Here is a 27,116-nt window from a genome sequence, read left to right on the forward strand (position 1 = left end):
TGTCACCCCTAAGACGGGGAACGCAATTAAACAGTCGAGTGAGACAGGCAAAAATGGGCATAACCCAACCCCAGGGCTTCAGGAAGACACCTCTGATCTTTTTACGTGTTAACTCTTACATTTTTACAAGCATTTTTCTGTCTGTAAGCAGCCTGGAGGAAGCGTGCGTTGAAAGTGGGTCAAAAAAGGAAAAGAGGGTCAAAAAGAAACGGGAGCAAGGAGAACGTGGATTGAATACAACAGGAGTGACCCAGGACAAAGCAGAAAGTTGAGGAGGGTTGGACCTATAGAGTAGTGTGTTTCTCAGCCTTGGCGACTTTAAGATGGGTGGACTTCAACTCCCAGAATCCCCCAGCCAGCTTGAAGTCCACCCATCTTAAAGTCGCCAAGGCTGGGAAACACTGCTACAGAGAACAAAGACTGAATTGCAAAACAAATGCCTGAAGGCAGAGTAAGCAGGTTGCAATTGGAAAGAGATCTTTTGATTAAGATCCTCAAAAAGAAAGGAAACAAAAAGCAGGTTAGGACACACGGTGGGTAATTTGCAGAGAGGAGACAGTGAATGGGGTCGCAGCCTGAAATGCTGTTCACTTCTTTCGCTCCCTTCCCTTCTTGCTGCGCTTAACACTGCTTACCCCCAAAGGTACACCCTGTGTGCGCAGGTATACCCTGAATATTCATATCCAGTTAAAAAAAGGTGGCAAATGAGTCACATAAAGAAAGTAGGGGAGGTGAGAAGAGAGTCGTTTGCTTGTTCTGTTGTTAAACGCATCATAGAACGCCTTTATTGAACACAGGCTGTGTGCTGAAAGAGAAACCCAACTTCCATCAACTTCAGGCAAGAGCAAGGCGACAGTCGGGAACCTCTGCGGTCCTCTCGGCTGGCCAACCAGCTCCAGCAATTCCAGAGCAGAGGCAGGGCTGCCCAGCCGAAGAGCCGGGTTCTGTGTCCGTGGCAGCGACACAGGCTTCCTGCATTCCAGGCACAATCTCGCCAACTCTTTGCAAACGATTTGTTCTTTCCCCAATCTTCTGGTATTTGTCCAGTTTGATTTTCGCTAAATGTGGGCAAGCTTTAAGTCACTAAAGTCTTTGGAACAGGGAGACGCCAGCAGTCTTCTGCGCTAAACAGAGGTTTCCATTCACGTACACCAAATGCTGACCTGGGAAATTTGTGCGAACAATCATTTCCGATTTCCTTTTTTTAAAAAAAAAGTTTACCAAGTCTCTGCAGCCTCCTCAAGAGGAAACTCCCAGCAAAACGAGGGAAGAGACTCTTAATTCCTGGCCAGAGACCATGGGTCATTTCGGCAAATACGGAACGCGGACTTGTCTCAAGTCCACGCTGTCCCTTGTCTCTCAACAGATTCCTCTAAAGAGAAACTCTGGAAGAAGTCCGGCAGTGGATCAGCTTGTTAACTCTTGCAACCCTTCCTACCGCGAAGGAACGAAGTACCTGGCTTAACAGACCACGGGCTCCGTTCAGAGGGTGGGGGGGGGGCCCTCCTGCCTTGGCCTCTTCCCCTTCGCAAACCGCCTAAAGGAAGGAGAGGGATCTAAAGGGCCGGCTCCCCACATGGCAGGGGCTGCCAGCACCTTTCCCAGTTTATTCATCCCAAACAGATCGACATAAGGGCGAGGGGAACACCGAGGCTCAGAAATGTCACCCTCTTTGGGAGGAGGGTTTGTGTGTGGCCAGAAGACAAACTGGGGGGAGGGGCGGGGGGGCGAGATCAGTACATCTTCTGTCGGCTGGGCAAGATGGCTTCCTTGATGAAGGAGAAGACGAGAAGGATGCCTGAACGCTTCCCACGCTTCCCTTTCGTGAAATAGTTGGATACCACGTCGTCTGAGGAGACATTGCAAAAGAGACAAATGAAAGCCAGCGCCGACATAACAAGATAGTGCCGGGGACAGCGCCTTCCACCCCTCCTTCCCCAGCATTTGCTCTGCCCACTGTGAAGAAAACGCTTCTCCCCCACACCCCACGGGCCCTACTAAGGCAAGTGCCTGGTTCCTCAAGGGGCAGCTCACGGAAGACACGGAAACCCGCAGGGCAAGAGAGAGCCAAATGCCAAGCACAGCCACAGTCCCTTGATGCCAACCGCCACAGCCCATAGCTGCTCTCCTCCTCTCCCCTCCCCTTTTGGAGAGACTCACAATTAACTCTGAGGATAAGTAAAATGACTGCCTATTTGTGCTGGATGGGAATTCTGGGTGGGGCCGCCACGCCTTCCCTGGCACAAGGGATCTGCCTACAGAACTGACCTCCAGGCTGCACCGTGGAAGGCAGCACGTTTTCGCCAGCCGACAAGGAAACGAAGAAGGCAAAGGGGATGAGCCAGAGGCAGAAAGTGAAATAGGCGAGAACCTGGCGGGGGCGGGGAGGGAGAAAAAGCATCAGACAAGCCACAACCAGCCCCTTCCCAAGCGATCCCAGCCACCACAGCCCCCATCCTAGAGAGCCACCTCCAAGCCCACGGCCTTTGTGACCAGCCCCTCAGCCCGTCGATGAGCCACCACCTCTGCCACAGCCACAAACGTCAGGACAGCTTGGGTGACTCCATTCTGTGGGCCCCCTGGTTACAGGAAGTCAGGCCCACTTTCGCTTAGTGTGGCAAACAAAGGGTGGGGGAGATGGGATCTGAGATGCGCGCCTAAGCCTGCCTCCCCAGCTGGACCTGTACTAAACTGTCCCCCTATATTGGTGGGAAAAGATCAGCCGCTACTGATCTCAGGGGCTTCTGGGCACGGGCCAGGGATCTGAGCAGCTCAGATTAGCATTGTCCCTTGAGGCCCCAGGAAAGGGGGTTTTCTGAAGTACAGAAGAAAATACAGCACAGATCTTCCAAGGGGCCTCTTTGCAATGGGGCTCAGAGATCAACCTTCAGAAGAGCAATTCTTGTGGTCTACAGTAACCCTCCCTCTCCCTACCCCAGCCGAGACATCTCTTACCTCTGAGAAGGGATAATACTCTTCTGCAAAATACTGGAATGCCAGATAGTGATTCAGCACAACCAGCACTGCCAAAGGGGAAAAACAGAGCAAGTGCTTACAATTCTGAGCTGCTCCCGTCAGCACACAAAGGAATCTGGGACATCCCTTAGATTCCAAATCACTGCAGGAAGAGAACCGTGTCACAGAGACAGCGGCCTACGAGAGCAAAAATTCAGGAGGGCTCTGCAGCTCACAAAAGCGTATGCCTTATAATAAAGTTTGTTCATCGGAAAAGGCGCTACCAGACTCCTCCTGATTTTTAGATTCCAAGGGATCTCTGCTCTCTTTAAAAGAAAGTGTGTTCCTAGCCCTGATTGCAACAGAACATTTGACTACCTGCAGCATGATACACTCTCAGTCATACCCACCTTCTCTGCCGTCCCTGTTACCCCTGCCTCTCAGACAAACCCCGTAAACATTACAAAGTCTCTGAAGCAAGACTGAGAGAAGCAGTCAAGCGATGCAAAAACAAAGCAAGGCAAAGAAGTAACAGCACTGAGGCAGGGTCCTTATTTCAGTAAATCTGATGTTTGCAGAACTATGGGTCCTTGCTCCAAGGCGCAACCAGTCTAAATTTCGGGGGGGGGGGGAATGGAAGTGACTACTTGTGCTCCCTCAGTATAGAACGAGTGTCCCACTTGGAAGAAGCCTTCCTCGAGAAATGGATCTCGCTCTCTTCCCCACTGCCCTGCTGCAGGGCAGCAGGCAGGCTTAGCTCACCTATTTTAGCATTTGCCCTTCCTCAGATTAGTGGGAAATCTCACTGCCCACCACTCTTGATTAGTCAGGGAATCTGGATGGTGAAACAAGAGCTGGGGATGTGGGGGAATTTCCCCGCCCCAAACAGAGGAAGGATTATATTGCTGTTGGATCTCATCATCCAGCCTTCAGGGCCATCACAAAAGCTCTGGGCAGTTACACATCTCACGGGGGGACCCCCCCTTCCCCTCAAGCTGTCAAGACTTTCTGTCTCCAGCAGAATTAATCTGGTCCTCAAGAGGTGACCTTCTCTCGTTATCGGAAACAACAACAGAGCCTACATCAGAACAACAGCAGAACAGAGATCTGTTTCCTGGGGCTGGGGCAGAGTGGGGAGCAAGCACCAAGGGGCTTCGCTGCAGCTGGGTCCTCAGGCAGCAGAGCAGCAAACCTAGTGGCACAACCAGAGACTCTCAACACGCTGGCAAGGTGCAAAGGTGCAGCTGCCCCCCTTAGCACCACAGACGAAGACGCCGAGGCACTCACCGCAGGACAGGATGAAGTTTGGAGAGGTCAGCATGATGAAAGGGAAGGTCTGCAGTAATCCAAAGTACACCAGGTTGGTAAAGAGGCCCACGCCTACCACGAGGCCCGGGAAGTGCTCAAAGAGATACAAGCCAACCAGCACAGCCGTGGAGAACTACGAGAGGGAAAGCGAGAGGCACTTTGATGAGTCAAAGCCGTTCCCAGACCACACGGCAGGGGAAGGGAGGGTCAGCAACTCCCTCGCCCACCACCTGCTGCCTTCTTCTGCCACCTCTGCCCGGTCAGAGGCCCACGTGAGAGGCAGGGGAAGCTACTCCCTCCTCAGTATTAAAAGGAAAAGCAAAAAGAACGAGACAAGCGTTCCCCTAGATCACTATTTTTCAAACTTGGCCACTTTAAGATGTGTGGACTTCAGCTCCCAGAATTCCCCAGCCAGCATGGCTGGCTGGGGAATTCTGGGAGCTGAAACCACACATCTTAAAGTGGCTGAAGTTGAGAAACACTGCCCTAGATATCTCACCAAAGTCTACAGAAGTTTTCCCCTGGAAAGGGGAGATACGGCCATGGAGATGGCAGCTCGAAGACCCAAGAAGCAGGTGCTCTCCCGGGTCACGAAGCCCAGCTGAGCTTGAGAGAGGCTTTCCGGGCACCCCGCCCCTGCTCCCGGCCCCAGACCACAGAGAAGCGTGGAGAAGGCCCCAATAAAAGGAAGGCCAGGGCTTACCCAGATCATGTATTTGATGATCCGGCTCGTGGCCACCGTGTACTCCTCTATCAGCTCCGCCAAGTAGTACAAGCCAGCCGCTGGGGGGGGGGAGGAAGAGGAGAAATGCCCAACCGTTAGGCTGTCCGCCACACCGCCCAGCCACAGTCAGCTGCAGCTGCTGACCCTCGGGGGAGGCCGAGCTCCAGTTCCCCCACCCACCCACCCACCTCTCCCCCGGGCAGAAAGGCAGAGCATCCTCTGGCAGGGCTCTGCAGAAGAACAAGGAGGCAAGATCGAACTGAGAAAAAGACTGAACTCCCCCCAGATACACTAACCATGCAACTATTATTACTATTAGATTTTTTCCCCACCTCGATATATATACAGGGAGTCCCCAGGTTAAGAACGCCCGGTTTACAGACAATCCATAGTTAAGAACGGAGCCTACTGTAGCAAAATTCGAGTTAAATACACAATGGTTCAAGTTCATTACACAAAACTACTTATACAGTGTTATACAGTAATACTGTTCTGACTTACATACAAATTCGACTTAAGGACAGACCTTGGAACAGAACTCGTTCTTAAACTGGGGGCTACCTGTATAGGCAGGATATCTATCTATCTATCTATCTATCTATCTATCTATCTATCTATCTATCTATCTATCTTTTTATATATTTATATTTCAAATCTGTCACTGCAGTGAGATGGCCGGTGACAAATCTGACATTATTTATTTATTTATTTAGCGTATGGCATCTCATATAAATAAATATATGACATATACATAAATAAATAAAGATAAATAGACAGATAGGAGGAGGGCAGGATAAAAATCTAATCATAATATTACATATATAACATGCACATTTATATCATATCATATAAGCCTAGTTCTCCTGCCTCCACTTTTCCCAACAACAACCCTGCGAGGTGGGTCGGGCTGTCTGCCGTTGTTGCCCCAGCAGGGGCTCGTCTTCTGCGCCCAGGACACAGCCTCAGCGGAGGACCGACTCTCGCGGCCTCCCCCACGTCCCCGCCGGGCACCTCCGCTGCCCCTCCGCCCGGCCGGGTTCGTTCAGCGCCGCGAGCCAGCCCGGGGCGGCAGGGCGGAGGTAGACTGCCCCTGGACGCAGAGGCTCCGTGCCCCCGCGGCGGCCGTCCAGGAGGGGGCGATACCACGGCGGCTGGCGTGGGAGCGGGCGGGCCGAACCACCGCGGTCGCGGGGGGAGGCCAGCGTGGCCGCGGCCTGCGCGAGGGAGCGGCGCTGCGGGCGACGCCTCGGCCCTCCGCCGGCGGTCGGGCGGCTCACCGATGCCGAGGGTGACGAAGGCGGCCTGGATGAGGAGCGCGAGCCAGCTCAGCGCGTACATGAACCACATCGTCGTCCGCGCCGCTGCGCCTCACCGGCGGCTCGGCAGCGATGGCTCCGCCCGGCACTTCCGGGCCAGGCGGAAGCGGTTGGGACGCCACCGCCACCGAGGCGCGCCGGCAGGAGGGCGCGGCGAGCGTGCGGACGCCACAGCGGCCCCTGGCGGTCGGAGGCGGCGTCGCGCGCCCCGTGCAAGCCCGTCGGAGGCGCGAAAGAGGCGCTGGGCGGGCAGCGCGGGTCAGCCCCTCTGCTCGGACGGGCGTGAGGGGGTCGGGGTGGGGCGGGGCGGGGGCTGCGGGGAGGCGGGCAGGTACACTGCGTCTGAGCGGGGAAGTTCGATGCGCGCGCGGATGATCACTTGCTGTGAATCTCAGTCGCGGGACTCAGTTGTGCCTTTTAGCCCACCCTGCAATCAGTCTATTGGATTTCAGCTCTGGCATAGTAGTCTTTGGGAAAAACTCATGCTTATACTATTCAGTGTAACACTTTCACTGCATTATTTCATTGCATTTCTGCTTTTAACGTTTTTGGTTGAATTTGCAATCCACCTAGAGAGCTTTGGCTATTGGACAGATTAGGTCAGTGTTTTTCAAACTTGGCAACTTTAAGATGTGTGGACTTATGCTTTGCTGGCTGGGGAATTCTGGGAGTTGAAGTCCACACATCTTAAAGTTGCCAAGTTTGGAAAACACTGGATAAGATGCACCCATAATCTACTGAACCGAGATAACAGAAGACATTTCTGAAACAGTTGATTAATCCAGCTATTCCATCGCCATAACATCACACCATAATGTGATTTCTGTGGTCTGACCTTACCCTGACGGTGAACCTAGCCACTGTAGTTTGTAGATAATGGCTTAGGGCTTCCCACGTCACTGTGATTTGATCAGCTAGTGCAGAACGACAATGATGGTGATTACGTGCCGTGCCACATTGCAACCACGTAGATCGGTTTGGTGCTAAGCAAATCACAGCTTGATGCCCTCCGCGGAGCCAGACAGTTGCAGCATTCACAGAGTGTGCCCAGCACGGCTGGCTTCCTTGTGGTCTGTTCAACCCTCCAAAGAGGCCAGGCTCACCCCACAACTAAGCCGCCACCTATATTATGCCTTTGACTGTTGGTTGAACAAATTTCTCGGGGCTGCTTCTCCGCTAAACTCCAGAGCAAGGACAAGGATCCTGGGGTGAATTCTGCAGACTTGGTCAGGGTGCCAAGTTGAACGCCATCGAAACGCCCCTGAGAGGCTGGGCAGAGCTTCCATCACGTTCCTATCCGGCCACCTGATGCCACCCTTCAGGAAAGTAGAACTGGAGAAGGGGGGGGGTCTGGGACATGTCATTTTAGGGAGGCGGAGGGCTTTGAAGCGCATGGAAGTAAAGACCTTCATCAGTAAGACTGTTGGCGACGTCAGGGTCGCTCTGCTCGGTGATGCAGGTCAGCTGAGCGGGGAGCAGAAGGCGCAGGTGGGAATGCCCTTCCTACCAAAGGTTACCCATTCCTTCTCGCAGTTGGGCCTCCTCCGGGCACTAGCCACCCCCCCCCCGCTGCTTCTGCCAACGTCGCCGAGGGCCCTGCTGGCCTCCCATCTTGAAACCCATGTAGAGCAGAGCAGTCAGCCCACTGCAGAATTCCTTGCCCTGGAGATGGGGAGCACCCCCGAAGGCAATTCCTGAGCTCGGTGCAACAGAAGGGGAAGCTGCCGGTTGGGTTTTAGCAGATTTGGGGGGTGGGGAGAAAGCCCTCTTCAGACCTTGTAAAAGTGCGTCAACGGCATAAACGAGGGAAACAGGGACAGATACGGGACCTCCCATCGGCTCACCGAGTCGCCTCCATCCGGGGAGAAAATCCAGATTCAGTGGCAAGGAAACTGCCTGGGGGGTGGGAGGTGTTGTGTGTGTGACTAGAACCACCATGGGAGGTTCAGCCCTGGCATGTTACCCCCGTGCCCCCCCCATGCGTAGGCGCTCATCAGCCCTTGCGTCAAAGGAGGCGAGAGCTGCTGGATCTTGTAAAGGAGGGTTCGGATCAGGGGAGGGATGTGAAGGGCGCCTGGAGGGGAATAACCTTGGGGAAGGGGTGCAGGGACCATTAAGGAAAGCAAGAGGCAAATCCACGCTGGGCAGGAGAAGGCGTGGAAAGAAACTCACAGTCACTCTGCCCTGAGGCTCTTTGGTAGAAAGGGGGCCGAGGGAAGCTTCAGCAGGCTGTGGAGGTTCAGTTATTACGCCCTTTTACAAGACAGTAGCGTTCCGAGAATCCTTGCGCTCTCTTTCTCGACCTGGCCTACCTTGAAGGGCTGACGTGGGTAGAGGAAACTCTGCCTCCCTCCTAGCTTCTTTCGGGCAAACCTGTAGTTAGAAGAACGCTGCTGCCCCCGTGCCAGCAAAGGATTCCCGGCGGAGGAGGAGGCCCATCTCTGGGGCAGCCTGGCGGTTCGGCACCTTGAGCGCCTGGGAGGGGCTGACGGCCTCGGGCCGCGGGAAAGGTGCGCCTTGGCTTTCGCCTTTGCGGGGCAGCCCAGAGGCGAGAGGCAGGATGGGGAAGGAGGTGGCAGCCAAAGCCAGGGGGGGGGTTGTTTGTGGGGAAGAGCGCGAGCGAGAGATGTCACGGGCCCCCTGACACTCTCTTGCACTAATGCAGTCTGGCACTTCTCGCACTGACGCCAAGTCAGGAGGCTGGCCTGGTGCTGCTGCTCACTGACCGTGCGCTGAACCTGGTTTCCTTTGCGCCTGCGCAGCAGTGGAGGCAAGGCGGCCCCGCGTCCCGGCCTCTTGGGCCGCTCCGGGGCATCCGAAGAACCAGCTGAAGCCGGGCAGCAAAAGCACATCCAGGAGGCACGTTGCAAGCGTCGGCTCAGGAGCACCCAGCGGCCTCCATCTTCGCGCACGCTGATGGTGACCTGACCTTCAGGGCTGGGTCGAGGGGGCAACGAGGGCACACCCACCGCGCCCTCTTGCACAGCTCCAGGTGCAGGGAGCCTGCAAGGAAAGTGCTTTTGTGCTCCTGGGGAATTCAAGCAGCCACCATGGTTGTTCCTGGCGGTTGCCTTTGGCACAGGAGGCAAATCGCCCTCTTTTTCGGCACATCTTCTCCCACACTGCCCTTTCTCTGCCCTCAGCCAGCGTGCGGCATTTTAGCCAGGCTGACCTACGGCCCTGATTTGTGCCAGGGAGATTTTGCTTTCAAGGTGCACGGAAGGGCCCGGCTGGAAGCCTTCCTTTTTAAAGAGAAGCTGTCCCCGGGGCCGCTGTGCAGCTGGGATATTTTCTGGCAGGGACACGGGGACAGTGCACAATTCTCCGGAAAGGGCACCCGAGAAAGCTGCCATTCCCTGAGAAACGTGTCCCAGTTAGAGTTCGGGATTTCCATTGGTCCGCAGCGGACGTGAGGTACCAGAAACCCGGAGTCACCGAGCGGCATGGCTGGGTTCACACGAGGCCCCAGGCGCAGAGCAGCATCTCTGGCCTCCCATGCGTCTCGCTTCCCTCACAACCTCGTCCTCCCGTCTCTTCCACAGGGCTGGCAGCCGAGTAACCCTGGTGGGCTGGGCCCGAAAGACCAGCCGGCGTGTGGGGGACCCAGCTCGAGCAGGGCCTCCGTTTCCCCATCGCTAGGGAGCCCCCCGGAGGCCTCTTCCCAAAGGATGAGGGGCTGGCCGGGAATCCGAACTGCGGAAAAAGCTCAGCCCACCCGGGAGGCGAAGGAGCGCCTGCTCCCTGGAGCTGCCGATGGGCAGGAGAAGGGAGGGCAGGGCTCCCCAGCGGCCGTTCACCCCCACGTGCCAATCGGGAGGGGAGTGAGGCTGAAATCAAAGGCAGGTGTGAATTTGGCCAGGGAAACAGCACATTTCCATCTGCAGGCTTGCTCTCGTCCTCTTCTTGACTCCAGACAAGGTCCCTGGGCAGATCTCGCGGGAGCTTCCTCGATCTGCCGAAAGAAGAACTCGAGCGGAATCAGCTCACGGCTTCAGGGGAGAAAATGCGCATGGAAGTGAAGAAGGCTGACCCCCCGGGGATGGGCACAGGGTGGGAGAACGTCAGTGCATCTCGTCCTAGAGACAGCTTGAACTCTTGCAGCAAACTCACCAGACCCCATGGCAATTTAAAAACTGACGCTTGGTTATGGGGTGAGCCTGTGGCAGGTCTAGCCTATGAACACGGTGGTGCTACCAAGGCGGGCAATGCAGATGGGGGGGATGAGGGCCCACCCCAAACTTACTCACAGACGTTTCTGACTTGCAAGGTTCTGTTAACGTTATCTTACAATAAAGTGGAATTAGCTCATCTGTTCATGTTTCCTGTCTGATCTACCTGGGAAGGCTGACATCAATCTTGCAAGTCTGAAAGTACTTTCTCCCCCGTCCCCTTTACGGCCCAAGAAAGTAGGCAGGGTCCCTTGTGAGCTTCTTGTCCCCTCCACATTCCTGCTGCAGGCTAAGCTGCCTCTTATCTGACCATGTCCTGTCTCCCAAAGACAGTCCCACCTATCATCACAGCATCTGCTTTTCAGGAGAGAAGTGACCAGAAAAGCCTCCCCATCTGGCCGTCTCCCCAAAGAACAGGCAAAGGCATGGATGGGGGGAAGAGATCTGTGGCCCACTCACTCTCTTTCTCTGGGCAGGGAGAGCCCCGTTTCCGGAGCGGGACAGCCTGGCCTCCTGGACAGAAACAGAGTGATGTTCCTCGAGTCCATCAAGAACCAGAGCAAGGTTTTGTACCACCTGTCCATTTCGGCATCCCATGTGCAAGAGGTTTTCCCAGGGTGCTCCATCTCGCTACCTCTGATCTTTCACCCACGGTCTCTTTGTCTTTCCAGCTTCTCAGTAGCTCAGAGGAGACGCTTTTTTCAACAAGGCACTTCTGCCTTGAAGAAGACATCATGGAACCAGGGGAGAAACCAAACGCGCACCATTTATGCAAATTCATATTTCTTATTTGTCTTTCCACTGTGTGATATTCCGGCCTTCCTGATGCCTTCCACAGGCACTAGCAAGACAAAAGAAAATGGATTCCTCAGTTTGGTTTTACCGTGTCCCATCCAGATGTTAGGAAAGAGAGGAGAGGAGAGGAGAGGAGAGGAGAGGAGAGGAGAGGAGAGGAGAGGAGAGTTGTGGTTTCCACTCGGATGCATAGAGAGCTGGGCGTTGGATCCTTCGAGAAATCAAAATCCATCTTAAAAAGTTTACTTCCAAGTATAGTAAGGAGAAGGCACCCACCAGGCATCTCCAGCTCCAGGCAATCAACGCTCCGCGCTGTCTTCTGGTACAGAGCCGCCTTCCCCAACCAGATGTCTTCCAGATGTGCTGGGTTTCAGCTCCTAACATTTTCAGCCAGCATGCACAGTTTTTAGCTGGGAAGGATGGGAGAGGAAGCCACCGCTTCTGGAGGGCACCAAGCATCGTTCCTCCAGCCCCTGAGCTACCCCATCAAGAGGACTTCAGAGACTGAATCCCACACGCAATTGCTTTGCTCACGCTTGCCCCAAGAGTCTCCCCACAGGTGCACTTCTTCAGGGGACATGGGCAGAGGTGTGCAAAAGGGGGTCAAAAAAGTCAAGAAGGTGGCACCACATGCAATCAAAGGCCCACCCCTTTTTTACCTGTGTGGTGTGTAGGCCTTTGATTGCACGGTTGACTTTTATGACCCCCCACCCCGGAGATGGGTCTGCTTACCCTTGGCTGAGGGGCAGAGTTTGCGCAGTGCCAGGCAAACTCCCCCATCCGTACCCTGTGAGTTTTGCAGGACCACCACCAGGTAGCCCTTCTTTATGCATCCGTGCCTTGATGCCAGCTGACACGGGAGCTGCATTTGGTGCCTCACACATAAGTGATCTGAACGGCCTGCTATTTTCGTTGATGCTAATTTGCTCCGTGGTTGCAACGGTTCGTGGCTCGGTCAGCCCTGCCTGATACTATATTCCCGTTTGTTCCGCTAAAGGTTTCTCTGTCAGTTCAGCTGAGCCTCGCTGGACTTTGTGAACCGTGAATGCACCGTGGTTGGGGACCGGGGCACGTGGGCGGCTGCAGCCTGGAACAAGTGATGGGGGGGGATCATGAGCCAGCCAAGCAGGAAAGGAGCCTTTGCTAGCCCCAGTGCGGAGGAGACGCCCAGGAGAGGAGACCGAGGGAGACCCTGGCCCTCGCTGGCTGGACGGAGGCCAAAGGATGGTCCCAGGGCTCAGCCTCCACTGGGGGACAGCCAGGTGCCCCCCGACCTGGGTGTCCCTTCAGTGTCTCTCCATGGCTGAGCAGCTGGAGAGCCTCCTCTCTGGCCCTACGTTGTGCAAAGGCGTTGACCAAGTCCTCAAGATGTCCATGCCAAGGACGCGGCGCAAGACCGTTTCCACTGGCAGCAGGGCAAAGGCCTGCCCCCCCTGGGGGCATGGGCATGACTCAGATTTGGAGAGCGTGTGGCAAGCACCGTCACCAGTGGCTGCCCCAGAGAAAGCACCGAGGCGCGGTCCGTCACAAAACGCCCACCTGTAAGGGGCAGGGGGTCTGCAGGGTGTGGTCAAAAAGGTCAAGGTGGTAGAATGCCATGTGTGGGCAACTTCCGCCTGGTTTGTTTTTTGGGGGGGGCATCGCTGCCACTCACAAGAGCTTCTGCCTTCCGACTGAATTTGTTAATCGGAAAAGGTTGCCCGGAAGATCGAACATAGCAAAGGAACCCCCTGCTTGTGGGAGCTACGAATGCGAGACGGAGGCTCAGGAGGAAGCAGAGTCTGACCCCACTTGCTTCCCCACCTTTGGGGGGCCTTGAGGAGACAGCTGCCTCTCCTGGGGTGGGGGGGGCAGAGGCCTGGCCCCTTGGCCCTCCTCCCTTTTTCCAGGGTCTTGAAAGCCAGACACGCCTGCGGCCCTCCTGATGGTGGAATTTAACGGGGTGTCCGCAGGGTGTGGTCAAAAAGGTCAAGATGGGACCATGATGGGGCCACAGGAGTTCTGCCCGAGACACCCATGAAGTTTCCATGGCCCCGTCATGGTGCCATCTTGACCTTTTTGACCACACACTGCGGATGCCCCTGGTTGGGCAGACGAAAAAAGAAAGAGGCCCCAAAGAAACTTGGGAGCCACGCCACGCTTCCTCCGAAGGAAGGCCAGGCAGAATTTAATCCGAAGGAGAAACTCGTCAGCGTCCGTCCCAGGAGGCTTCGGTGAATCCAAAACCCTCCTGCCGTTTTTCACGTCGCCTTTAAACTCAGGCCCTCCTTTCAGGTCAACGCCAGGACCCGGGAGGGAGGGAGGGAGGGAGGGAGGGAGGGAGGGACAGACCCGCCCAGACCGGCGACTCGGGAGACAAGCGAGGAGCCAGGCCGTGGGCCCTGCTGGCTGGGCAGGATGGGAGTAGTAGTCCAACGCGTCTGGACAGAGCCGAGGAAGGACCAGGGTGGCAAGGCAGATGCCCCTTCGGAAGCTCTGGGCTGCTGATGGTCCCCCGGCCTCCCCAGCAGGGCTCTTCTTCCTCTCTCCCCCTCCTCCTTGCCTGAGCCAATCTTGCTCTCTCTGGCGAATCCCAGGGAGCCGGACGGCCGTGCTTCACCCCCTCGCGGCCCACAGGCGAGAATCAGGGCCCCCACCTTGCAGCGGCTTCCCACCGAACAAGGTGGCCTCAGAGGAAGTTGCGGCACAAAGGAGGACACCGGTGGGTGAGCCGATACAGGGAGCTGCCTTGGGTGTCCGCAAGGAAGGCACGGTGACGGCGGCGGGCAAGACTCAGCCCGGGCACCCCCTTCCCTGCTCCCCGTCCTCTCCTGGGCTTCAGTAGCCCCTCGAGCGGCCCACTCCCCACCCTGGTGCCCGGGGTCCGATTCTGGCCAAACCCACACTTTGCTGTTCCTTCCCAGAGAGAGGTTTTGCGGAGCTGCAGCGCTCTGCGTGTGCTCAGGGCACAAGATCTTTCCCGGGCGGGGAGCACAGCCAGCGGTCCAACGCAGAGCCAGCTCCCAAGTCAAACTGGGCCAGCTTTCAGCTTTCCCATGGACAGCTCCCTGTGGCACAGGGACTCCAAGGGTTGCGAGAGGACGCGTGGAAAGCAAGTACAGGTTTATTTGTGAATAACCAAAGCACTATGCACCAATATTTTATGTCTTGGAAAATGGTACTTTACCGCTTTGGGACTGAGGATAATGCACGCTTACTTTCAGGCAGGCATGCAGAAGGGGGCCGGCTGCCACGCTGCCCTGCCCTTCGCGAGCAGAGAAGCCCAGCAAACGCCTCCGAGCTTGCTTCTTCCACGCAAGCCGCATGGGATTGCGCTGGCCCTTCTTCGGTGCCCCTTCCCGCCAGAAGCAAAGGCCCACCGCCTTTACATGCAGCTGTAGATAAGCAGCAGTTTGACAAACCCGCCCCGCTTGCACGCCCCCCCTTCCAAAAGGTCAGGCCTGAACAACGGAGGGTGAGGAGGACGACCCAGTCCCCACGTCCTCGGCCTCCCCTCTGCCCCCAGAGCGCCGACCCAGCCACGAGGCAGAGATCTCAGCCTCCTCCCTCGAGAGTTGGGGGCTTGCAGCTCAGAGACCTCAATGCCTTCCCCAACACGGACCCTGGAATCGCTCCGGGGCTGGGCTGCGAGAGCCGTTGGCGACTGTCCTGGAGAGAGGAGGGGGGAGCGCCGATTCCTGGGTGCCCACAGAAGCCGAGGGGCTCAACCAGCTTTCCCACTGAGAAGGTCTGCGACTCCCACAAACCTGGGAGCTTGTAATCCAAAATCTCTGGAGGGCGCAAGGTTGGGGAAAGGCTGCGATGTTCAGCTCCAGACCACGGCTCCCAGCAAGGATGCCATTCACTTGGAAATCCACTTTGTGCCACTGCTCGCAGCCGAGGCCCCTGCCTTCCCCCAAAGGTTCTGTGCGGCCCTGGCCACCCAAAGCTTGCCCGCCCTTCTCCTGCATTACAGGAGGAAAAGGGGCATGACAAGAGGGCAGAAACCACCCAAAGAAGTAGGTATGGTCCAGACCAGGAGCTACAGAGCTGGGTCAGGTTGAGGTTTTGGCAAGGATGGATGGATGGATGGATGGATGGATGGATGGATGGATGGATGGATGGATGGCGCCAACTTGCCCTGATGAGGTTCCTCCTCCAGCCACTCTCCCCCCGCAAATATTTCTAGACAGGCATTCATGATTACGTCCTGCAGAAAAAGCAACCAAATTTTGCAGCCCTTTTCGGGACCTTTCTCCAATGGCGGGTAAACATCCTCCCCACTCCTCCTGGAGCCAGCATAAAATTAGAGCAGGAGCGTGAAACCGCTTCCCACATTTCCAGTCCCTCCCCTGCCTTCGTTCCCAGTCGCTGCCTGTCGTCCCGACTGCCTGTGTGCGCAGCGCGTGGTAAGCAAAGCGATTGGCTGAGTCCACCGGCTGGGCTGCCCTCCCTCTTCCCCACGTGACCAATCGGTGGGGGACATTTCTGCAAAGCTGGTTGCTGCAGCAGGAGAGCAGCGGTGGGCCTGACTTCTCCATCTTGGCCCCCTCCCCCTGCACCCCGCTCTGTTGTACCCAAGTTGCATCACAAGGACCAAAGATGAGATCAGAGTCACCAAGGGAGCTGAGTCCAGGCAGCTGTTCCGTTATATACCCAACAAGTGCCAGTCCCGGATTCCTCCTGCTCTATTCGGGAAGCGGGGGGGGGGGGCTCATCCCACCATTGTGCTCTTTCAGCCCTGCGCTAAACCAGGAAGGGCCACAGAGTTAAAGTGGTGGCTGGGTCTTCTTACGGTCTTTTGGTCTGCTTAATGCAGACGCTCAGGGGCCTCGCCTGCTGTTTGCAAAGACCTTCGCAGAGCTGAGGAAATCATTCTTGCTTGCAGACAGAAGCTATGATTAGCCCAGTTTAGGAGCATCTGGCCTTTTACTTTGCATCAAGCGCGGGTTTTCCCGTGGACCCAACAGCAAAATAAGAACGCCAGGCTACACCACGCTGAAACGTTGCCTTTGTTTCTTCCTTTGCTGCGAAGATTTGAATGCCTCCTGACTCCAGATCACTTTTCACCGCTCGTCTCCTGCTGTAGCGCAGAGGACAGGCCGGGCTGCCGGCTCCAATTAGCTAATTGCCTGACACTTGCAAAGTGACTCCGTGGCGGAGTCCACGGGGCGCAGGAAGTCTCCCCCCCCCAGCCGAGAGGAGTCTAATTACACTTCGGGGAGGAAAACAAACTGAAAATGAGCAAATTAAGCCAAGGGGCTATTGCCCCCAAGGACCCCCTCGTGCGCTGAATTACACCACATTAAAATCTCTTTAGCTGGATGGCAAGCAGCCCCCCCATCCCTCCCCCAAGGAGAAAGCGTGCCAGAAGTCTGAACGCTTCTCCATGTCCTGCCCTTCAGACGGGGTTTACCAAGCAACGTCTCTGCAGATGGCACACCGGCTTCTGCTAATCCGATGCCCGGGAGCCGCCCGTCCTTCACGGGGCTCCTGGCAGGCCCACGGCTGATGGGACTTGGGGTGGGGGTGTGGCAGGGGTCCGCAGGAAATATCGACCTAGCCGGGACGTGGAGGAGAGGGGAGCTCTTCAGAGGCTGTCTGGGGAGAGAAAGGAACAGCAGAGGGCGGGGGTCAGGGACGGACATTTTAACGTGGGCAACGGTCTGAGTTTGATCTGCAGAGGGGGTCAAAAAGGTCAGGTTGGTGACTGCGGCTGCATGTAAACAAGGAGCAGAGCTTCAATCTGGATGTGGGCACCTTCCTGACTTTTTTGACTCTCCCTCCAGATGCCCTTCTAAGAAGGCCTCTAAAACGGCCCCAAAGAGGAGGAAGAAGGGAGGCGGCAGGCGGAGGCTGGCAGAAACCTTTCAGTCCCTCCTGGACCTCCGGCCACCCGTCTCTCCAGGCACCCAAGCGCTTTGCACCCCAAGGGTGCGGCTAATAGCCCCAGTGCCCAGGCAGGTGCCTGGGAGCCTCCTTTCCTGGCGGGCTGGCAAACAGGTGGAAATGGAGCCCCAACCTCTAGGAAGGGCCAGGTGGCTCTGAAGGCAACGCTGAGGGGGCCAGAGCAAAGGCCGCTCGAAGGGCCACGCTGCCCCGGAGGCTGCTAGGGCTTCTGAAAGCGGGCAGGGTCACCCAGCCCCACCCTCCACTCGGGCAGTGCTTTTTGCAAAAGGCTTTGCCAAGGTGACTGGCCCCCTGGCTGGGGCCCCTGGCCCTGTTTCTCAAGCCAAACTCCCAGGGAAGAGGGAATTTCAAAGGCCCCATAACCAAGCCAACCAGAGGAGTGAAAGAGGAAGGGGGACCCCCAGGGACCCCTCCCCAACCAAAGGGCTCACTGAAGCCCAACTGGTATGGCCAGCAACCCAGAGGGCCCGGCAGGGTGGCATCCGGTGCCACGTCCTACTTTCCTGCATCCTTTGGCCACACTTCTCCCCAGCGCAAGTTCAAGGCGGACAATCAAAGGTGGCTGATGCACAATTCTACCCTCCCCATCACAGGGGTTTGCCGGTTTCCCCCCCATGCACAGGTGGGCAGATGCACCCCTGGATCTCCCTTCTCGCGCTCTCTCAAAGGCACTTCCTTTTGCTGATTCCTCCTTTTCAGAGCCAGACCAGTTCCATCCCGTTCTGCCCCAGCCCCTCCCCAGCTGCCAAGCCCCACCTCCCCGGGCCTGGCCTGGCAAGGGAGATCCTTGTGCCGTCGACCAAGAAGCAGGTGGGAGATGCAGAGGAGAAGGGCTCCCCAGCAAAGCACAGCGAACCCATCTGCAGCCTTGCACCCTCCTCTTGATACTCTCCTGATAAGAACAGGGTTTGTTTTCAGCTTAGCCCAACTTGGCTCACTTGCTCGAGCCTTCCAAGCAATCCCGAGGGCAATTTAAAGAGCCTTCTGTCCCATGGCCACATTCCTACAGGAGTATCAGAAGAGCCTTGACGTGGACTCGACCAAAGACCCACCTCATCTAGCATCCCCTTCCCAAACAAAACCCTCCAAGCTGGCAGGAACCCACAAGCCGCCCTCCCCACCTCCAATGGATGTCCCCTGTGGCTTGTCCCAAGGACCCTGCACCTGGAAAAGCAGCGGTCAAGGCCCCTTGGTCTCGGGGAAAACCCCATTTGCATGGCCAACTGTTCAGATTCAGCGCTCGGGTAGCAGCCCAACAGGGAGGGCATGTGAGAGGAGAGGCCAAGCCCATTCCAGGCCCTGCAACTTGTGAGCCTTGACCCCGGTCCGAGGGCGAGAGGCAGAGGCGGGTCAGCGTCCAGTCGGAGGATCTGTTCCTTGAGAGCAGGACGCCAGGAGGCCTCAAGGGCGGGAGGTTGGACGTTATTCCCAAGAACCTGCAGGAAAGCTGGGTCTGACCAATGAAATCCCACCCCAGCCCCAGCCGCGGCTGCCCTCTTGGCTTCTGCAGCCTCTTGTTCTCGCTTGCGCAGCCATGTGCAGCCACACGAGGGCACCTGTGTCCTTTAGGGACACTGTTGAGGAACAGCTGGGACGCTGTTTCTGCAGATGTGCATGGCTGGGCTGGGCTGGGGTGGGTCCCTCAAGCGCCAGCCTTCTCTATCCCCCTCTAGGCAGAGGCCACCCTGGGGGCAGAACCAGCTTCTCCCAAAGGTGCCACGGCCTCTGTCTCATCATCTGCTTAATACAGGGCCCATCAATGCCATGGCTTCGGTGGGGCCAGCCTCAAACAGGACTCCAACTTCTGGTTTCCAGATGTTTACCATCCCCGAACACAGAGGTTCCACATAGCAATCTAGCCAAAAGTCTGAGGTTTGCCCTCCTACCCAGCGGTCCCACATCTGGGCACAAAGCCATCTAGGCTTGGCATCACGTCTTGGGGAGGCAGTTAACTGGGCACTGAACAGGAAGACAGGATGACTCGTGAAGCAACAGATTCTAGAGAAGAAACTTCGGCAAGCCTGGAACATTTCACTGAGGAAGGGCAGAGGGGCACACTTACTAGTAATGCAAATAGTTACAAAAAGTGTAAAAAGCAGGAGGCTCCATCCTGAAGGCTGCTGGATCAGTTTCCCTCCTATAGGGAGAGAGGGCATGGCTGCGAAGCCAGTGCCAACTGCCAGAAATGCCACCTTTGGGTAAAAAGAGAGGAACCCTGCTTCCTGGGCCCCCCTCCCCCTGCAAAGCGTAATGACAGCTAATTTACAAAGCAGAGAGGTCCAGAGCTGAGCAACCTGCCACATGCCTGTGGAAAGCAAGCGTGCGCCCCTGATGTGCGTGCACTGCGCCGCCCATCCACTCACTTGATTAGCGTTCCCTGGAGTGGCTGCGGGAACCTCGTCTGGGGTTGTCCGGAATAAGGTCTGGTTTGGGGCTGTTCTATCTGCCCCGGAGCCCGCTGGCCTCAGAATCCGAATGCCCCGCAAGAGCTACAGGGGGCTGTCGAGCCCTGCGGGCACGAGGATGCCACTTACCCGGTGGCTGGTGGGGAGCGGATGGCGGACCGAGGACTGGACCAAGACCGGGAAGAGATTGGAGAGGAATCCGGGGAAGACTGGGCTGCTGGTGGGAAGTCTCCAGGAAGCCTGCTGGATGTGGGGAAGCTGGGAGGCTGGGTGAGCCTGGGCAATCAGCACCCGCTCGATCCCAGAGGACCAACCCAGACGCTGCCAGGGCCGACATGCATTCAGGCGCCCTTTGGGGAAGGACGGGGGAAGAGTCCAGGTTTTCCTCCAGGGACGGGACCTTCCCAAGGAGAAGCTCAGTGGCTCCACACGCTGCAGCCAGCAGCCCACGGCCACGGAGTATTCCGGAGCAGGACAAAATAAAACGTCCCAGGTGGAAAACTCACTACCGTCGCCTGTTCGCCTGGCCACGTAAAGGAGCTGAGCTGGCGACAGTGCGGCGAAGGAAAAATCCAGTCCGGGAAAGAGAACAGTTTCCTCGTAAGCCAAGGGGATCGCTGCGGTTGCTGTCAACGGTTTTATAACGAGGAAAAATAAAACCAAGCAAAACAGACGCTTGTAAGTAGAGGTGCAGCAGATCCATGCCCGGAGTGGCGGAAGTGGACAAAAACACTTTTCTTTCACAACTTTAACCCATAACTGTAAAACCAAAGACCATTCAGTACAATGGAAGGATGGGGGAAAGGAGAATATCCAGACCTCCTTGGAGTTGCATTTAGGAGCAAACTGCATAACATCGTGGCGGTGGACAATAATGACCTGGGTTCGGTTGGCGGACCATGCGTCTGGTGGTAGCAGTTAATCTGGTGACAGATAAATGGAACCTCCTAGCTCCAATGAAGTCTACCTCTGACTCTCAGATGCAGGAGGGCTACTGCTGTCGTGTCCCGATTGCCACAGGGCTGGAAACGTGGCTGGCTGCTAGAAAGCCACTACGGCGCCGGCTTAGACGGTTCCTTAGTCAGGTTCAGCAAACAGCCGCAACTCCACGCTCCTTCTCCCTATAACAAGCCGTCTTCTCCGGATCCTCCGCTGTGAGATTTCGACTTGGGCGCTCAGGGAGTCCAGTTTGGCTGGAAACTGACCAGCTCAGCTAGAAAATGCTAGTCCTTGAAGTCCTTTTGTTTGCTAAGCCCAACTCAGCAGTGAAATCTCAGTTTAATCTGGGCACATTCAGAGCACTGCCCAGCACTGGGGACAGAAGACAAGCCACAACTCTTTGTTGCAAACCAACATGAGTTTGGTCCTCTTCCGAAGATTTGTAACCTTTCCTGGACTTTTTTTCCGGGTTTCCCACCCTGTTCCCTTTAAGATCCAATTCCAAAAGCTCCTTTCTTTCAGAGGCCACCCACCTTCAGGCCAGAGGGGAGACTATCTTCAGCCCTCCTTCAAAGCCCCCCATTGACGGCAAACCAAGAACAGGCTGAGATGAGGCCAACGGGCAACCACCGCGACAGAGAGACCTTCCGGGTCCCTGCCTTCGAGCAAGCAGTCTGGATCTGGGATTTGGAGCTGGCCCTAGCCCCCCCGCCCAAAAAATTTGGCTCTCGGTGGAACCCACCATTCATAGCCGTAACCATTTTGGCCCCAGAAGCTTCTCAGTTCAGGTCTTCCAGCTTTCATCCCAGTCCTGGAACAAGACACAGCCCTGAACGAAACAAAGACCGCAACTAGAAAGAACTCAGGTCCAAACCATTTCTTCCCCTGTATCGTTCGGAAGCTCAGCCGGTCAAGGATTGCCCTGCCAGCGCTACAGCCTCGTCTCCCCAGAAGCAGCATTGCTCTGGTTTCAACCTGGCTTGCATAACCGCGGGGCTCTCCTCTGTTCAGCACACTCTCTGGGGGCGGTGCCACAACCGTATTTGGGTCACCCAGCACCACTCGGTGACCCCCCAGAATTGTTTGCACCCCGCTAGTCCTCTTCCATCTTTGCAAAGCTGGTGACTTGCTGCAAAAGCACAGGACTCGAGCCGTCCAAGTTGATCCAGATGATGGCCAAGGGTTGGATTGTTTTCGCTGCCTTTAATGCGGTGCGTTCCTCCATAGCATGGACTCATTAAATGGGCAGGCACGCACACGCACACAGCCGGCTTGCTTCATACACCTCTCTGTGAAACAGCATTTTATTTTCATTGTCTGGGATTGCACCTTCCAAAGCGAATCAACAGCCAAAGAAGCAGAATTGTGCATTTGCAACTAGAAGGATGTCTTCTAAGTGGAAGAGATGGAATGCAGGAAATAACCTTTCAAACGTTCCCCCGCAGTTTGACCAAGGTTTTCTATTATCCATTTTAAGAGGATGGGTTTCATTAGGCATCCTGTTTCAGCCTCGTTGAATTGCACTTCTGCGCCACGCAGCAGAAAAGCAACAGAACCTCCACCCGGCAAGACCACGCGACTCCAGGGAACCGATTGCTCATTCTTCTGCCAAGATTAGAAACCCAGGATCTTTGGTGAAGGTGATTTATCCAGAATATCTGTGGCATCCACTCAAGCACACCCATGGTCTACAGTGAGGTTCACCGATGAGATGTTCCCAGCTAGGTCTAAATTTATTCCTCGAAGGACAGGCATCGAAACACCCAGAGCTTAAAAGCTGCAAGGATGATACGAGATTTGGAGGTAAACCCTATGAGCAAAAAACCTGAAGAGGCCAAAAAGAAAATGAGGAAATGCAGAAATAAAAACGTAAAGTAGGGAGACGCATATATGATCGATTGTGAAAAAGGACCTTCATCAGAAGAAGGGTGGAGACAGAGAGTAGCTTCTGAGGAGCACTGAGAGCCATCTCAGATATGAACCGCTGATCATGTATGGAGGGCAGGTGGGCAGGTGGCCTCTTTTTAGGTTTGAGAAGGAGTTATATTTTCATGAACCTGTTTGATTTAGGAAACAAGCTTAGAAGAGGTTTGTGGTGGTGCTGGTGACCTTAGGAAACCCTTGGCAAAGCCGTTTCAACCTGCTTAAGGACTCTTCTCCGTCTCTAGGTGACCTCGCTCCTCTGTTGTCCCAAAAAGAAAGCCATGCTGCGGCACCCGAAAAAGTAAAATGTTTACAGCAGGGGCCACTGTCGACTTTGCCAGATGGGTGAAACTGTGGAATCCATCCATTCCGTGGGATGCAAAGCAGAAAAAAAAAAAGGGAAAATTGAGAAGCAGGATTAATGTGGGATTCTAACGTGTCCCACAGCCAGGGGAGAGGCCTTCCAATGGAATGGGTGAACTTTTCCACCACTCCACCCTGTGGACTATGGAGAAGACTAGAATGAAGGGATTTTATCCATGGGGTAGCAGATCCAGGCTGAGAAGTCCTTCCTTGCTGTTGTTGGTAGATCAGCCTCTAAGGGGGGGTCATGGACTTTCTGTCCTTGGAGGTCCAAGCCAGGGTGGGGAAAGGCCCATTGGGGAGACTTTACATCACGCCACTTCAGGGTTCAGGAACATACCAGAAGAGCCCTTGGATTTCTCTTTCTGCCCCATAACAGTCTGACTCTAAATGCCCCCTCGGATTGCAAGGACATCCCCTGGCAGGAGGGCAGAGGTTCCACTTCCTAGCCCGCCCCCCTGCTGCCCCCCAGCACTCCAGAGAACCCAGAAGCTGGGCCAGGGACTCACCGGAGTTTCTGCTCCTCGCCCTCTGCAGAGCCAGACTGAGCCTGGTCTCAAATTCCGGCAAAAGAGGGGTGGGAATGGAGTCTCCTTGGGGCCTCCCCCTCCTGGAGGTAGCCCTGCAGCCTGGACAGACCGGCTGGTGCCAAAGCCGTTAGGGAGTTAATGAAGCAGAGAATTTGGTGGCGGCTGGATGGCTGGACTCTCCCGGGGACACCCCTGGTGTTCTTCCAGAGCCAGGCTGCGTTCAACCCTTGCCTGGCCACAGCTCCTGTGCGCAAAGTAGGGAAAATGCCGTTACCGAAAGAAGCAGACAGACGCCTGCTGGGAACAGAGAGGGTTTCTCTAGACTGAGCGGCTGGGCTGTGCCCAAACGTCTTCACCTCTGAATTTTAGAACTACCCAGCGCAAACAGACCAGTGGACAAGGGCAGGAAGCAGGAGACCCTGGCCAGGGAACTGAGCTGGCTATGGGGGGGCAGAGCCTCCTGGGAGCTGCTCTGGTTGCAATCCAAGGGTGGGCTGAGTTCGGAAGCTCCAGAGGCCCCGAGAGCAGAGCTAGCAGTGACCCAGGGTGCCTCTTCCACATCAGCCTCCTTCGGTAGCCCAAGAAGGCAGCTGGTAAGAAGAGGCCAAGGCAGGGCCAGCTGACTACAGAAACCGGAGGAAGTCCAGCTGGTGGGCGGAGAGGAAAAGCTACCAAGGAAGCCCCAAGAGCAAGAGGCTTGAGCACGGGGGGGGGGGGCAGCTCACCCTCCATGGGGCAGCCGTGGTCTCTGCTGTCATTATTTTGGACCCCCCGAAAAACAACCACCAGAAAGGGCCTCTCCATCTCACTGTGATTTTGAACAGGAGAAGAACCTCAAAAAGGAAACAGACCCCCTCCCCAAGGCCCCAACAGCCTGAATACCCAGCCTTGCCCACCGGGGCAAAGTTACGGTCTCCCTTGCCAGCCTTCCTTCTCCTCTGCCAAGCCTGGTCCCTCCTGGAAATCCCTTCCATGCCTTCCCGACAGCCTTCTCCTGTGGGCAGTGGTGGAAGACCCCAGAGGGTCTGCTAACCTTGCCAGATAACAAGCCATGGGGAAGATTTAGCTGAGGAGGAGGAAGGAGCAGGGCCGTTGGGGGAAGAGGACTATGCAGGGCTGGAGTCCTTGGGGGTCAGATGTCACCAGGTGTGCATCTCTGATTTTCCCACCTACAAAGGTAAGTGGGATTCTTAGGGCAGGAGAAGCTAATGGGAGAGATGGCTCATGATGGGTGGGAGTTCCTAAAAGGAACATGCGAAAAGCACGCTTGTGAAACAGTCGTCATAGAAGGTGTTGGGACTAAGGGAAAATGCTTGTTGAACTACAGCGGAGAATCACTGAAGCCTGGCTTGTTCCTGGCCTGGTTACGAGATGAAGGCGATGCCACTGGGGCAAAGGAGGGACAGCACAGCTGTTGCCAAGGAGCGACTGCGCCATGCTTAAGTGCAAGTGGGGACATGACCTCCGTCTTCTCCATCGAGGGGGATGCGTTCCTCCAGTTGCGAAGAGCAGGTGGAAGGTTGAGGTAGTTAGAAGTATGTCCAGGGCAGACCCGTTTCCTTTGAAAGACCGTGCGCACTCCCCAAGAGCAGCAAGTGTGGCTTTTTCTCGTGGCCGCGCTCATGTGCCGACTCCGGTCTGTGGGGCTGGTGCTGTCGTCACAGAGTTAACGCCAGACAAATGAAAGAAAGCAACTGGCGGATTCCCCGCTGGTGGGAATAACAGCCATCATTTGCTGTCCTTATAGAGGAGGCAATGGCTAAGCTAACTGTCAAACCTAGTCCTGACCTAAAAGATCCGGCGGGGGAGGTAGTGTCAGCCCTTTGAGGTAGGCCAGGTCAGAAAACAGCCACTGCTGTGGAGGGCTCCAGGGATGCAACTTTATTGCTGTAAGGTATAACAACAGAAACTTGAAAGCCTGGCAGAGTTTCTCTCTACTCCGTCTTATACCAAACAAAATCGAGGCAGGGTTCTTGAGAGTTTTTCTTACACTCCCTTCGGTGTCTGGACCAATGTTTCTCAACCCTGGCAGCTTGAAGATGTGTGGACTCCAACCCCATGCTGGCTGGGGAATTCTGGGAGTTGGAGTCCACACATCTTCAAGCTGCCAGGGTTGAGAAACACTGGTCTGGACTGTGTAATCTCTTCTCCAAATTCCCCCCTTTCTTCCTTACGCCCTCCCTTCCTTCCTGGCTATCTCATCTTTCCCAAGGTCAGCTCTCAATTCCTTCCAGGTAGGCTGCTTGATTTACAAGGCAGAACTCATCCTGTGGTGCTGCTTCGCATCATGTTCTCTGCTTTGCTGGTTTGGTGGTGGGTTGCCCCCCCAATTCTCTCCCCCCCCCCCCGCAGTTGTCTCTTTTCCTCCCTTCTCTTCCCAGTCTCTGAACCTGAGCTCAGAAGGCGAGCAAGAAACACTGGAGAGATCTCGCAGATCTTTCCATGGGAGTCCAGGAAATCATGGAGAAAGGGGAGGGGGAGGTCAACTCTTTAATTGTCAGTTGTCTAACTCTTTCCAATTGTCAAGTGTTGTTTAAACAGATCTTTGTAGCCTTCCAGAATATCTGTCCCTAAAAACAGCTCCACCCAGCCCTTTTTCTGGCCTGAAAAATGGGGGGCCGGCATTTGGAAGTTCGCTCTGCCAGGGCAATGCATCTTCAATGGACCTTCAGTGGACCTTCAAGGACATCCTCTGTACTCACTAAGGAAGGCAGGTGTCCCATCTCTCCTAAACTAAAATGGCCAAGGAGGGCGTGGAGGGCAGTGCAGAGTGATCTTAGGGATCAACCCTCAAAAGCAGCTAATAGGAGCTTCGCACATCTTGGCCCCTGCATTGTGGTTTGTTCATATAGCAAGACCTGTACTGGAGAAGAAGAAAAACCTCCTTTACCAAGAGAACATGTAAATATGCCAGTTGAGCGTGTGACTGATTGAGATTTATCCCTGCCTCAGTTTGGAGAGACTTTAGACAACTTTCATCACAGGCTGGGAATGAGACGACGACAACAGTGGGATTTCACAACGCCTCTGTGACATGGCTAGCAAACCATGAGGAAGAGTCCCCAATGTCTTCTACAATTAGCCAACCGTCATTGTGCCAGAAGAACCGTCACCAGTTTATCCAGTACTGAATTCTGGTAACCTTCTGGAGCATGTCAAAACCCGATCCTGTACCCAGCACGAAGAATCATTTCCAGGCACGAACAAGGCTTTGTCAAGGACGACTCCAGCCAGACAAAGCTCATCCCGTATTTTTATCGAAAGTAGCTTCCTTAGTAAACTGTGGGGAGGGTGTTGAGTCAAGGTATCTTGCTTTCAGCAACATACTTGACAAATACTCCACGTGGTTGCAGTAAGTGATTTAGTAAGTGTGTGGTGGAAGGCCTAACAAGCGAGCGGATTCGCAGCAGGCTCAAAAACTGTCTTTGAAGAGTCTCAAAGGTTCTTCAAAAAACTGGAGGGAAGTATCAAGGGGGATCCTGCAAGGGTCGGTTGTGGTCCTCTACTCTTCAGTTTTATTCTCAGGAAGGAAGCAAGGAGATGGTGGTGGAAGGAAAGTTTACTAAATCCGCAGATGACACAAACTTGGGAGGGGGCACATCTCAAAAACGGAAGTGAAATTCAACGTGATTTTGACAGGTTTAGAGAATTGGCAAGAACATGCAAGAATCGACGGCGGCCCGAGCAGCGGGGCTAGGCCCGCAGCAACGCGCGCTCTTCCTCCGCCGCCTCCCCGCGACCCCCGCCGCGGCGCTCCGGGACCTGCTCGGGCCCCGCCCGGGAGGCGGGCGGGCAGGGGC

The 27,116-nt window shown here is 55.5% G+C and overlaps 1 protein-coding gene across 1 annotated transcript; it reads right to left on the reverse strand.

The window, feature by feature from the left end:
- Positions 1–743: 743 nt before the first annotated feature.
- TEX261 (testis expressed 261) lies at positions 744–6,412 on the reverse strand. The gene is made up of 6 exons (XM_088128777.1): positions 6,265–6,412; positions 4,967–5,046; positions 4,243–4,396; positions 2,956–3,023; positions 2,269–2,371; positions 744–1,849 (listed from the first exon to the last, which is right to left on the reverse strand). The coding sequence occupies exons 1-6, from the start codon at positions 6,332–6,334 to the stop codon at positions 1,734–1,736; spliced, it is 591 nt and encodes a 196-aa protein (XP_087984903.1). The 5' UTR covers positions 6,335–6,412; the 3' UTR covers positions 744–1,733.
- Positions 6,413–27,116: the final 20,704 nt, after the last annotated feature.

The sequence above is a fragment of the Python bivittatus genome, unplaced genomic scaffold (assembly GCF_059951505.1).
Source record: "Python bivittatus isolate LINGU-HERP-01145 unplaced genomic scaffold, Pbiv_v1 ctg000740_np1212, whole genome shotgun sequence".
In the NCBI taxonomy this organism is placed as follows: Eukaryota; Metazoa; Chordata; class Lepidosauria; order Squamata; family Pythonidae; genus Python; species Python bivittatus.

Excerpts from the sequence above, each read along its gene's own strand:
- TEX261 (XM_088128777.1), bottom strand. The coding sequence starts at position 6,334 with ATGTGGTTCATGTACGCGCTGAGCTGGCTCGCGCTCCTCATCCAGGCC. Across the intron at positions 4,397-4,966 it reads TCATCAAATACATGATCTGG|TTCTCCACGGCTGTGCTGGT; the intron begins GTAAGCCCTGGC and ends TCCCTCTCGTAG. Across the intron at positions 2,372-2,955 it reads AGTATTATCCCTTCTCAGAG|GTTCTCGCCTATTTCACTTT; the intron begins GTAAGAGATGTC and ends CGCCCCCGCCAG.